Source organism: Crassostrea angulata, chromosome 9, assembly GCF_025612915.1.
Source record: "Crassostrea angulata isolate pt1a10 chromosome 9, ASM2561291v2, whole genome shotgun sequence".
Classification (NCBI taxonomy): Eukaryota; Metazoa; Mollusca; class Bivalvia; order Ostreida; family Ostreidae; genus Magallana; species Magallana angulata.
Genome location: NC_069119.1, coordinates 24361420 through 24375367, shown reverse-complemented (window position 1 = coordinate 24375367; position 13948 = coordinate 24361420). Strand labels below are relative to the sequence as shown.

General features: G+C 33.1%; 2 protein-coding genes across 2 annotated transcripts; both read left to right on the top strand.

Moving 5' to 3' along the window:
* The first annotated feature begins 518 nt into the window (after nt 1–518).
* On the top strand, nt 519–3688 carry LOC128163941 (uncharacterized). The gene has a single exon (XM_052827632.1). The coding sequence runs from the start codon at nt 519–521 to the stop codon at nt 2565–2567; it is 2049 nt and encodes a 682-aa protein (XP_052683592.1). The 3' UTR covers nt 2568–3688.
* Nucleotides 3689–10186: 6498 nt separating this feature from the next.
* On the top strand, nt 10187–13411 carry LOC128163948 (low affinity immunoglobulin epsilon Fc receptor-like). The gene is made up of 4 exons (XM_052827644.1): nt 10187–10593; nt 11254–11333; nt 11818–11917; nt 13040–13411. Exons 1-4 carry the CDS (start codon nt 10251–10253, stop codon nt 13273–13275), a joined length of 759 nt encoding a protein of 252 aa, XP_052683604.1. The 5' UTR covers nt 10187–10250; the 3' UTR covers nt 13276–13411.
* The last annotated feature ends 537 nt before the right edge of the window (nt 13412–13948 follow it).

The following is a 13948-nucleotide window of genomic DNA, read 5'->3' as shown; positions in this document are numbered from 1 at the left end:
ATAATCGATTTGTCTCAATAATTTCCGAACAACCCTCGTATAATAGAGCTGTAACTGTAAAAGGTCTAGTTAGAGACAAATTTAAACTTATCTGTTTAGCCTCCTGTGCCTAATATAATAGCTTTTCCTATATTGATATTGATCGGATACAATGTACTACATATGTAGTATCGTATATATACACGATCATTAATTCTCTAAAGCAAAAATAGATGTTATTCAAAATTCCCAGTTAAATTTTAAAATTCCAGGTAAGAATTTAGAATCGCTTATTTATAGCATAAGGCTGAAAATTTTCAGATGTTACCGGTCATTAGTTACGTGTATCTAAAGCGAAAGTACAATAAATAATTCAGGTTAGATTTAAGTGCTGGAAACTTTCAGATAAGGGTATACGATCGGAAGCCAAGAACTGAGGTAAATATGACGGAGTATAACATGGACAGAGTAAAGAACTTCTGCTGAATATCATTAATGAAACATGAGAAAATTGATTGGACAAAACTTATAATCACGGAATGTCTGACAATTGCCGTGTTTCTGAGGCCATATACGTGGGTTTGTGTGGTTATATAGGGACACCGACAGACGTGGCCGTCAGGAGGGAGGTGATTGACATGGCGGAGATGATAGAGATACCTGTACAGGTAGATGATGGTATGAGAAAAATGGAGAGTGGTAGTTGTAGGGAAGGTTTTAGGTTTAATTCTTCTGACAGAGACACGATGTTCTGGATTACAAATCATAAAGTGATAACTGACCTATCACAGTCAAGTGTTTATGATCTATCAAAACATTCAATTATTCTCATGGAGGACACTGAAACACCACCAGGGTTTGTCAGACTACAACTTTTGACGTCACCACGAGATAGAAACATTGAATTGTCAGTTGTTCCATATAATGACGGCATCTATATATCATGTGTAAGATGGAGACAGATAATGCTTAATTCAATTAATGTAAAGAAAACCTTAAAAAATGCAAAAACCCATGGTCCCTGTGCAAACAGGTTCATTGGTGACCTAGAAAATGACTTTGTTCTTTGTTTTCATTGTTCCAACTGGTCACGATTAACCTGCTATTGGAGAAAAAGATGTACCCTGCATAACTGGCCTCCAGACCATGTGTTTAGTGATATTCTTGAGAATGGTTGTCATTTTGTGCCTTTTGGAAATAAAAAAGCCGCCGATGAAAATGAACTTGATTGGAGATTATCGTTTTCTCAGGCAGAACAAAAACTAGTGTATTCTATGAATCATACGCAATTTCTGTGTTACGGACTTTTGAAAATATTTCTAAAGGAAGTCATCAATCTGGACACAGAAGAACCATTCCTGTGTTCATATTTTGTGAAGACAACGATGTTCTGGCTGATACAAATAGGACATATTCCATGGTGTCCAAATAACTTATTGGATTGTTGCTGGAAATGTTTTAAATATTTGTTACAAAGCGTTCATCGTTGTGTGTTTCCAAACTTTTTTGTCCCACAGAACAACATGTTTGCCAGTAAATTGTCTACAGTTAAAGGTGCGCGCGCTTGCAAGTCTCTGCTTGAGCAACTTAACGTGTATTACGAAAAGGGCGTGACCTGCTTGTTACAAAGTCCGACGGTCAGAACAATGATTGAACCAGTTATATGTAACAGTCTTGTCAGAATAGAACCACTTCTTAATCATATCCAAAGCGCTGCTGATACCGATTATTGTATCAGAAGGGAAATGTTTCAGAAAAGTTTTTCACAACAAAACATAAGGATTAATTATCTTATACTGAGGTTAATAACAGTTTTGATAAATCAATCATTTACAGAATATGAGACATTAACATTACAGCAATGCACGGCAGATGTTTTAAGTTTAACAGCATTTATAAATCTCAGTACTAGTAGTTCATCAGATAGTACAAATAAGAAAGTCTACCGATCAGACAGACTTACTTGTAACTTGTTGAAGCTGGCAGGTAAAGTTGGTGATGTGTCTTGTTTGTTGTATCTTGCTATGTATTTTTACAGAACTTGTAGATATGGAGAGGCGCATCATGTTACAGCTCTGGTTAAATCAAGACTCGCTCAGCCCTATATCATGTATAACATAGTAGACCGAGAAAGGTACAATGAATGTGTGGCTGGTTGGTCTTTGTCTAAACGTATGAAGAAAGCTTTTGTTTACAGTGTACTTCTTGACAATGATGTTTATTACATTCAGGAACTTGCTTTAGAACAAAGAGCAGGTGAATACAACGGTATATATGAATTGTTTATTTCACCTTATGTAGTAACAGACATGCTAAGCGGGTTAAGTAACTACAGGCTAGGTAACCGGTCCCAGTGTCTACAGTCACTGACAGACCTACAGACACTGCTGCTCTATGATGATGGGAGATATGTAGCTTTACATCTCAGAGACATCTCGTGGCAGATACTGGGGATCTGTCAGCACGTTGTGGGGGACATACACGGGGCGTTACAGTCTTATCAACAGTCATTGAGACAGGAACCATTCCACAAAATACATTGTGCCACACAATATAGAATAGCATTAGTTTTAAATCAATTGAGTTAAGTGAAACTGAACGCAACGAAATATTTCATAATATTAATTGAAAAATAGAATTGCATAAATAAGACTGTTCATTAATCTACCAGCTGATCTTGCATTTGGATTGATACAGATTTTTTGGGTGGATGTCTTGAGTCAAAAATTATAAGGCAATGAAAATATGCAATTTGCTGATTGTGTGTAACATGTGAGAAACATAAACACACGCAGATTTACCAAGTTTGATATATATACTGTGGTTTCATCAATATTCGTTGAGTACCAATTTTTGTAGATTTCGTTGTTTAGTTTATCCATAAAATTAAATGGTCATTGAACTGCAATTTTTACTAACAATTTATTGATAGGGTCATTGGCCCCGAATTTACGTAACCTTGAAACTGTGATTTTCACTTTATCCACGAAATTGATGCCCTTTTATAATAATGAAACCACAGTAATATCACGATTATCAGGACTTTTTTGATAAGTAATTAGTAGTATTCTTGTAATTTTAAGAAAGAGTTACTTGGATGTATTCTAAAATTCACTTCATCATTTATTCCATTTTTTTTTACTGTAACATGTACCTCTACTGTTTGTAATAAATGTGCATTAATCAAACAGAAAGGCAGACGATTTGATAGATAGATAGATAGATAGATAGATAGATAGATAGATAGATAGATAGATAGATAGATAGATAGATAGATAGATAGATAGATAGATAGATTTGCAGGGAGTACTTTTCAGAATATAGATGTAAATTATCTGGACAATGGTTTAATTTCCCGGCGGGAAATTTTCTCGACAACATTGCTCTCACGAACCTTGCATGCGAATAGAAATTTGTTAACAGTATTTAGGGGAACTTGAATATTGCGTCCTGTTATAATTTTCACTCTTTGGGTTACACCTCGTTCATTACCCTTTTTTTCCATTGCTTTGAAATTAAGATGACAGATTTATTTTTCCGTCTTCAGATAATATTAATAATGATGTCCTGCCTGTATATCCTACATGTGCCTGCTAAATGTATGTCAAAGTTGAATAAAATTAGATAAAATTGCCACTGTGCAATCATGTCAACTGCGTGTGGAATTGAGCTGTTGTATTTACAAACATATTTTAATTTTGCAGTTGTTTCGTAGATTTGTAAAATAAATTCTTGTTTTAAATTGTTTTTTTTTTAGCTTATCCTCCAGAGATATTGATTACCTATACACATATGTACATACAATCTAATTAGAATTAGATATTCAATCCGCTCCCAGGTTTTTATTTTTATATACGCGACATGTCGAAAACTGGGGAGCTGGTGAAAATTTTAATTTTTATTAGATTGATATAAATACTATATTTGTGTGCGAGAAATTTTCGCGAGGTTCGCGAGGGCCTCATTGTCGCGAATATTTCTCGCCTCGGACCAGTATTTACCGTATAGTTGCCAGATCATCACGGATAAATCGCGAAATAAAATAGTTGCGAATTATAGTTGGTTTACATTATATTTTATATTTAACTTCGAACCGACAGTATGTGTGTTAAAAACAAGGACGAACTGATAAATTCCAAAATACTGTTTTGGAACATTTATATAAACTTATTACGTAGTCTTTAGACTATTTCTACTTAATAGTACAGTTTTGTTTATTTCATATGAAGTGAAGCTGATTTTGAGAGAGAGAGAGAGAGAGAGAGAGAGAGAGAGAGAGAGAGAGATAATGCAGGTGGATTACAGTACAAGTATAGACTATGCTATACTGAAAACAACTGAAATGATATGAGGGTTCACAGCGATCAAAAAAAACAAAAAACAGAACAATTAAACTTATCTCTATAACTACAATTTTTTACAGATATTCTGCCAGTGGCTTTCGTATTCCTTATATTTTACATCTTTTCAACAGCAAATATTTTTCAGTTTCTTTCTGTTATGACCTTTTTCAAGGCATTTATATTTGGTATCGAATTACTTTCATATTTACATGAAAAAATATATTGCTTCACAATAAGAGCTACCAGGTTAAAAAATTTATAACTTTCTTTATTTTTATATTTTCTAAAAAGAACTAATTGAATATCAGATATAATCGAGATCAATCCATTTAGACTTTGAAATTATACCATTTTGAATCACACATGCCTTAGTTCCGTTATAGAATGTTTTTATCCAATTTTTGAAGGAGGGTCCAAAATTAAAAAAGTCTAGTGTTTTTTGAGATAAAACTCCATGAGATGGTGTCAAAAGCCTTTTCGAAATCAATTAACATTAAAAGGCCGGGTATATTGTAATGCTTTGTATAATACATAAGGTCATATATAAGTCTTATATTTTCCCCAATACATCTTCCCTTCAAAAATCTAGTCTGATCATTATTTATCAATTTATCTAGAACAGTTTTCATGCGTTCAGCTAAGCTTCCTGAAGCTAGCTTGCAAATAATATTCAGTAAAGTAATGGGACGCCAATTTTTCAGAAATTGTTTAGGTTTTCCAGATTTGGGAATGCATGTAATTACACCTCGTTTATTTATTTCTGAAAAAGTTCCTATTTGAAAAGAGTGGTTTATTGCTCTTGTGATAAATGTTCCTAAGTCTCTCCAGAAGAATTTAAAGAACTCACTTGTAAAACCGTCAGGGCCAGGACTTCTGTCATTTTTCATTTTCTTAAGGAAATTCAGAATTTCTGTATCAGATAAAGGACCTTCAAGGATATTTAACTCTTCTTTATTAAGTTAAGGACACTTAATTTTTTTTAACTTTTTATGGAAACTTTCTTCATTTATAATTTCTCTTTTCTAATACAAGTGTTCATAAAACGATTTAGTTTCTTTTTAATATTTTCATTTGATCAAAAATAACCGACCCATCATCTTTTTCAATATTTAGTATTTGTTTACTTATGTAGTTCCTAGTCTCTAGGTTAATGAAATATTTGGACGGCTTTTCTCCCTCGTCAATCCATTTAGACTTTAACCTGATATATTGACCTTTTAATCTATTTTTTCTTATGTTGAAAAGCTCATCTTGTTTGTTCGATAATAAATCTTAGGAGTTTTCTGTTACATTCTGCTCAAGACATGTAATATCATTTTCCAATTCCTTTTCTCTTTCATTTGATTTTTTTTTCTTCAAAGCAGAGTATGAAATAGATTTACCCCTTATTTCAGTAAGAAGAATATCTATAAAAAGTTGATCATCAATTATGTTTTTCTGATTTATACAACGTAATGATCGGGAAATAGTTGTTCACTGCTACTATACCGCTTATTGTGAAATTTAAAAAAAACTACTATTATTATACGGTTAAAAAATACAAACAGTTGTATATCTTTAATATAATATTAATTCAGGCGATTACGCAAACCGATATAAATCAACTGTCGGCTGAGTTTTTTCATACATATATTCCGTTACCATCGGTTCAAAGTACACTGTACAGGTTTAAGAAATACATATTTAGTAGAAAATGCGATTAAATAATAGAAGTCTAAATGTGATGATTTCAGTTAAAATAATGATAAATATTGTATCAATACCAAGTTAAAGAGAGTGCAGCCTTAAATAGCTTTAGATATTTTCTATACACAAGTGAGTATAAATCAGCACAAAGAAATACTGTTTTACTATTTAAAATCACTGCGAGACAATTTCGTGATTGCTAATATCAATATATGCGTACGTAACCGAGCTTCAGGTATTCAACGGAGTAGGAAGAGTTACAGACAGGGCTTTTATACAATGTAACCCACGAGCCAGCAACCTATGGAACCTATGTTATTTTTTTTATGGGGGGGGGGTGCATTTCTTTTCTCCTTTAAGGTTTACTTGTTGTTTTCAACAACAGTACATTTCGACAAGATGATAGATGGAAGATGGCTGTCAGGTCTGCGCAGTTATTGGATCTCGTTTTTTTAAAGAAGTTTGCAGTTCGCATTCATCGATTATATCGGGTAATTTAAATGAAATTTCGATTCGTGAGGATTGTTAATTGGAGTTTATGAAAAATTTTGCTTTCATTATTTCTGATGTTTTTTTCTTTTTTTTTCTTTGTTTGTTTGTTTTTGACAAAATATTTGAACCCGAATGATTATACTGGAACGTATATTAAGTGAATAAACACTGCTACTTTATTCTTCCATATATAAAGCACAGGCCGCCAAGATGAAACATTTTATTTACATGTATTAAGACTCCTTAATGACAGGAATTGTATAATCATTCAAATTTAAAGAGCGTTGAAAAGAAACAGTTTCATCATATTCTTGATAAACGTTAACGCTTACTTTCTCCATATCCAATATGTTATCTAAATCCTGCTTTATGAGATTATTGCTTGCAGTGTCCATGGTCCATGTGACTTTCATAACAATATCATATTGTAACGTGTTTACCTTAACACCGAGTTTCGCGGGATCCCCCAGATACTAAACTGAGTTTGAGATATTAATAAAAGTACTTAATTACAAACTACAAGAACAATTTACATACGCAAAAATAATAATGCCGCCTGAATATGTACAAGATCGGCGGTTTTGATCAATCATTTCCTGAATCGTTTGAGTAACAATAACTATAATAAAAATTCCATACAATATAAAAACTATTAAAAAACTAAAATTCTAACTGAACTTATGAACTAGAAAATAAGTAAAATAAACTATTCTCAACTAATGAGTATCAATGAGTACTCAACAAATGAGTATCAACTATCCGAGTATTGCTCAACTTATGAGTTATCAAATACCAATTAGTCCTCAACAAATGAGTACTCAGCTACTCAATATGGATGTAACTATATAAGGTTAGCATGCTTAGCACACCCCGGGGGAGTAATTAAGGAAAGTTCTATGTTCTCTGATGGGAATATACCAAATACCAACCTAATGGGACACGTCTTTTCTTCTCTGCAGTCAGAACAATTCAACAGATCCGTGCGTTGATGATGCGACGCTTTTATACCCTTTAACGCGGACGTCCGAGAAAACAATCCTTTATCAGAAGCGGGAATTTCAAAAATCAAATCTATCTACATTACTTAAACAATAAAATGCTTTCTTTGGTGATTAATTCGGGATATGAAGGTAGCGACATTGCAGGAAAAATACATAACCCGCGTTAGCGGGTTATGTAAATTTTTCCTGCAATGATCGCTACCTTCAAAATCCGCATGAATCATCAAAGAAAGCATTTTATTGTTTATATATGAACACCTTTCTTTAACTAATTAATAAATTGATTATGAAAAGTTAGTAAAATTCACTAAACAACTGTTAATGTACAAAAGTACGTTAGCTAAAAGAAACAGCTGAATCGTCTCCTGTGAGACTTTGAGTCTGGCATCGTCATGATTATTTCGTGCAGTCCGGGACTTTACTTAGGTCGCTGTAGGTTCATACCAATCGATAAACAGGGCGTGTCAATTTCAGTCCTGTCACTTTTAGCCGCTGTAAATTTCGACCAATTGATAAATAGGACGCGTAGATTTAAGTCTGGCTGTTTCTATAGAGCTATGAATTAACTATATGTTTCCGTAAGAAAAAGAGGAAATTATGCTTGGTAGATGTAAATATAATATGATGAAAACGCCTTCCGGGCTCTCGCGTTTAGCAGAGTCACAATTTTTTTTAAAGATATTCAGTTATATTTCTTAATGATATGCTGCCAACGAGAATCAGAAAAATGGAGTGTATAGGTTTCTCACCGACCCAGACCTTAATCAATTAGAGCATGCATTAAACATCCTCGAAAGACAATTTGTACAAAGGCAACACAAACCCAACACAAGTACTTTGCGTGAACTCGGATTTCTCTTGTTGAAAAATGGTCAAGAAAGTTTATTCCTAGATTTAACTAATAGTTTTCCATATCGCTAAAGGGAATTGATCAGAGCTAGAGGACTGGTGGTCACACAAAATACTTTAAAGAAAGATTTGACTGTTTAATGCTTATAAAACCCCCAAAGTCCTGAGAGTGTTTTCTTCAAACTCCTGTATTGTTTGATATTCTACATGTTTTTTTAACTTGTTTATTTTTAAATCTTCCAAATAAGTCTGTAGCAGCGCAGTTCGACAGCTGTTTTGAGTGATTAAAAAGACATTGTCCTGTTCTTGTATAAACATAATTTGCATACAAAACATCATATTGTATCTCATATTTATTGCCTTTATATCTTTTAGCAACAGCTTTGGTCAGTTTCGGGCAGAAACAAGTTAGTTCAAGAAATGTTTGCATTCTTATCCTCAAATGTACAAGTTGGCCGCACATCCCCCTTAAAGACATGATCAGCATGTGATATAAACTGTCAGCATCATACGTAAAGCCGAAACTACAACCCGTTTTAAATATAAAAGATAATTCGCGATGTTTTCTTGTTTTGCAAAAGAGCTTATCTTTACCTTTGGGCGAGGCTAATGAACTTCCGAATTAATTTTTTACGCATTTATAGCAAAACATGAACGAATATATTTTTGACTGTATACATGAATGAATAATTACGTTACTTTATAAAAGTTTAAACCTCAAGAAAAATTCATCATAAAATGAAATTATAAGAATTTACACGAAGCTGTCACTGTATAGTTTACAAAGTAGGGCGATGCGTAATGTGTGAAAGACAGTGAAAATGGCCAAATGTCTAATACTGTACATTTAATATTCTCTTATATAATTCTAAATTATGTAAAAGGTATCGACCATTTAGCTTTCTGAGTTAAAAAGGTCAGAGCTATACGTGATAACATAACAAGAGTATTAAGAGTAACATTGGGCTTGCTTCTATTGGGCCTATTAATCATAACACTTTTGGTATTAGAGGTATCCCTCTTCGCATAATTAAGAGTCGTTGGAATCTCGGATAACCTTAAAGCGTTCCCATTTCCGGATCCGTTAGAAACACCATCATGGATATGGTCCAAGTATTACAGTCTTTTTTCACTTTTTTTTCGTAAAGACTAGGCTCTCGTCTTTGTCTGTAATAGACAAAATGTTGGATGCTAACTTTGTCAAGAAAATTAGGTACGTGATTGTTTGTGTGTACTTTAAAATTACGAATGTTCATTAATCATGCAGGTTCTTCGGTTTGTAAACATAATTTGTAAATGTTGATGTTGGTGAACTATAGAGAGCAAACATATTCTAGATACACGATATTGCTGCTTGAGTTAACAAAATCCAAATCTGAGATATGAAGTGCAGTGATTTAAAAACAAATCAATGTAATTAGCACAGTGAAAAATCGATTACTGAAATCTACGAACAAACCTAATGTAACTACAAAAAGATAATTGAGAGCATTTTTTTCCAGACATATTTGATATTTAGATAATTATGATAATAGATGACAATATTAAACTGAAAAGTGCATACGATTCATCACAGAAAGTCATCGATATTTGAAAAATAGAATGCGCAAGCTTGGAATATATGCACTTTTGTTAAAACATGAACTTTGTTAAAATAAGTTAAACACTTCTAATGTGAAGTATATCCTTTCTCGGTAAGTTAAGTAATGCTCCTTTGCAAGGGAAAATATTATTAATAGTTTGGCGAAGGTTTTGTAGGTTATTAATAACATAACGTAGATTAACCATTATGATATGAGTTTGACCTGCATAAGAGCATTACCGCTGGTTACCGTGAAGGGGTCTATTAAAACAAACATAATTTTGTGATTTTCAAGAAGAATTTGTTTCCAATTCCAATATGTCTCCAGATTCTACCCTATTGTTATTTTTGTATGCGGTCATGCTGGGTCAGGTGGAATTCAAAACTATTGCATCGGACGAGGATTCTCAAATAACAAGCATGAGGTTTAGCAGAGTCTCAAATTTCCCACCGAACGCTAAATTCTTTTACCTGATTTCCACACGCAGTAAGAGCCGAATTCAGTGTTTTTCGCTATGTTTGAAAAAGCAAGCGCAGTGCATTGCACTTATTTACAATAGGACTCAAAGACTGTGTCGGTTGATAACTACTGAAGTAACGGAGGAACTTGTTGGTGCAGATGTACTAAAATCAGGAATGGTGGCTTTAAAGATGACCCAAGGTAACTTTTTTAAAAGACGACATTTCATAACCTGACGTAAAGTTAAAGTAAAGTTTAAATCGTATACTGAAGTACTTTATTTTGATATTGAACACATCTTTATTCATATATTTGTAACAATCACAGAAACAATTTTAGTTATTATGGCTTTGAGTTCCAAAATAGAATTTTTATGAGTTGAAGTGGATAAAGATGAAATGTAACCCCATTGCAACTGGAACTGTATCACCAACATTTAGTACATCTGACGTGTATGCCTGATTTTTCTTCTTTATCAATTTCACAATGCCAATAAAATGAATTGAAGCATTTATCTGTTGTTCAAAGGACAAGCGTCTTGCTCTTGTTTCTTATATCTCTCTTTTTTATATAACTCTTTGTAATTCGTATTTCAATTTTAAAAAGAACATTGTGGATCGAGTTTTGATTCTAACGAATTTTTTTTTCTGTTTATGAAACAGTATTAAATACAAATAATTTTGTATTTCGTAATGTCAATGGAAGCACTTTTCAAGGCCAACTTAAAAAAGGGACGCTTTCATCATTCATTTATTTTAACAAATAAATATATAAAATGTAAGACAAATCATTTATTGATAACCTGATATGCCTACAAATGTAACGTGTCTGAAATGTGTTCCATGGTTGGTTTATTTTCAGTGTGTGAGCGTGGCTACCATTTTTACAATAGGCATTGTTACAGGTTTGGAGAATTCAAAATGACGTGGAGAAAATGTAAGGTATCCTGGTTTGAATTATAACACGCACAGCCTCTATTACAAAAATGGAGGTTCATGAAACGATTGCAGAAGTTAGTAGTGACAAGACTGTGTGAAATAAGTTTAAATGTATTAGACGTCTAAGTACAGAAAAAACAAAAACTGCCAAAAATTATTTCAAATATACAGTTATAACAAAGCCTGTTTACAATACTTTCAAATAAATAAGTGCCGATATAATCATTACGCTGATTGTAATGTTAGAAATTTGATAGAGTTCTATTCTATACTCTGATTTAAAATTTAATTCAGAATATTTGCAAAAAATTCGAATCATTGCTCATCATTGTTAAATGTATCAATGTGTTTAGAGTTTCAATACCGTTGGAGAAACGATATGTATAATGACATTAAGGCAATGAAGCTGTAAATGTTAATGCATGTAAAATATGTAGCATTTATGATACCCGTCTATCTTCTTTTAATCTTCTTTGTGTCCATGCAGGATGAATGTGAGCAAATGGGCGCTTACCTGACGGAAGTGGAGACTGTAGATGAAAACACGTGGTTAACGACTACATTTGTCCACCCAATTGTCAATACAGGTACTGTATTTTCCAAAAGTATTATTTGCAAAAAGGACAACTCCTGTGATATCATAATAAGTCTTATTCATTCATATTCTTTAGTCAGCGGCCTTTACAGGTTCAATATTTGTTAAAGTACTATTAGCAAATTGGACAACACTTGAAAAATCATAAAAAGTAATCCAAATTATTCAGTGTCTACTTTTCGCACGCCAGTGGCCATTACATGTCATTATTTTCTAAATTTAAAGCAATTTTTGAAAATGGGACAACCCTTGTTATATCATGAAAGGTAGCCGTGAATTGTTCAGTGGCTACATTTCTTAAGTCAGCGGCCTTTACGGGTTCAATATTTTTTTTTTAAAATCATGATATGTGGGACAACCCTTGACATATTATGGAAGGTAATCTTCAATTGTTCTGTGACCACTTTTCTCAAGCTAACTGCCAACTCAGGTGCAGTTATTTTTCAAAATCATTAATTGCAAAAGGGACTGCTTATTTGCTCAGTGACTACTTTTCTCAAGCCAGCGGCCAATACAGGTAGAGGTACAATAATTTCTAAAAGCATTTTTGCAAATAGGACAGCCCTTGTAATATCATGAAAGATGATGCTAATATTTTTAATGAATGCTATCAAGGAACGTCTAACTAGCGAAGAATTTTGTTAAAACTTTAATTTATTTTAATTTATTTTAAATTTAGAAATATATCAAACATACACTGTAGTTTGTGCCCTTGCAAGTACAAGTACGTAATATTTATGAACACAAATAAACAGTTTCTAGTGTACTGAGAAAGTGCCACTTAATCTTCATAAGCTATAGCTTTGTTTGCAACCAAAACATTACATCAACATGGTTTCAGTTAGTTTCTGACGTAAAATACTCATGATCTTCGCAAGGCAGATATGTGTATGTTATATAATGTTTTCAATTTACTAAAAACGTTCGCGGTACATTAATATATTGGAGAATAACTTTAGCGCCTTTTTATAAAATCTCACTCGTCTATAGTGATTTCACTGTTAGTTTATAAAAATACAACGAGATAAGTCATAAAATCAAAATTATTGAACAAATAAAATTCCACATAAAATTAAAATTATCAATTTTCTTAATTTTTTATTTACCTCGAAAGTCGAATGCCCAGAAGAATGGCCGTTTTCATGCTCTTCATGGATTGGTGCTGAGCGTTTAAATGCAAGTGAGTTCATCTGGAATCGCCGTGGCAACATTGTGACGTATTCACCTTGGTATCCTGGGGAACCGGATAACCAGAAATGCGTTCATCTTCTGCGCTCTGCATTATGGGACGATGTTTATTGTGATACACCAAGACATTTTATTTGTGAAAAAGATTTCCATGAACTGTAAAGCTTTGGATATTTTTTGCAAAATCTCCGGAAGAATATCATGATATAAACCAAAATTTAAAGACTGTGAATTGAGTGTTTGAAGAATTATTACATAGTTTCATATCATGATTTTCAAATAAGAAAAAACTTTTTTAGCTCACCTGAACTGAAAGCTCAAATGAACTGATCACATTTCGTCTGTCGTCCTTTTGTTCGTCTGTGTGTCCGTTTGTATGAACATTTTTTTTTTTTTTTATATTTTTTTTTTACATTTTTAGCATCTTCGCCAGAACAACTCGGCCAATTAAATCACATCTGGCACAACGCCCTCTTAGGCAAATGTTACACGAATTTCAAAGTTGTGAAAATTAAAGAGCACACCGTTTGTCAATGAGAGAAAATCAGCAATGATTAACAATTTTGAAAGACAATCTTCTCACGAACCATTTAGCCGGGAATCTGAAACTTATGTAGAAGCATCCTCAGGTGGTCTAAATTCAGAGTTGCCATAATCTTGACCCCCGGGGGTAGGTTGGGCCACAATGGGGGTCGAATATCTTATACATAGGAGTTTATAGAGTAAATCTTTAAGAAGGGGGTAGGGACTTAGTATATTCAAATTTGTTTAAATCATGATCCCTAGGTCATTTATGACGGGGGAAGGGGCAAATTTTTAAATAGGAATATAGAAG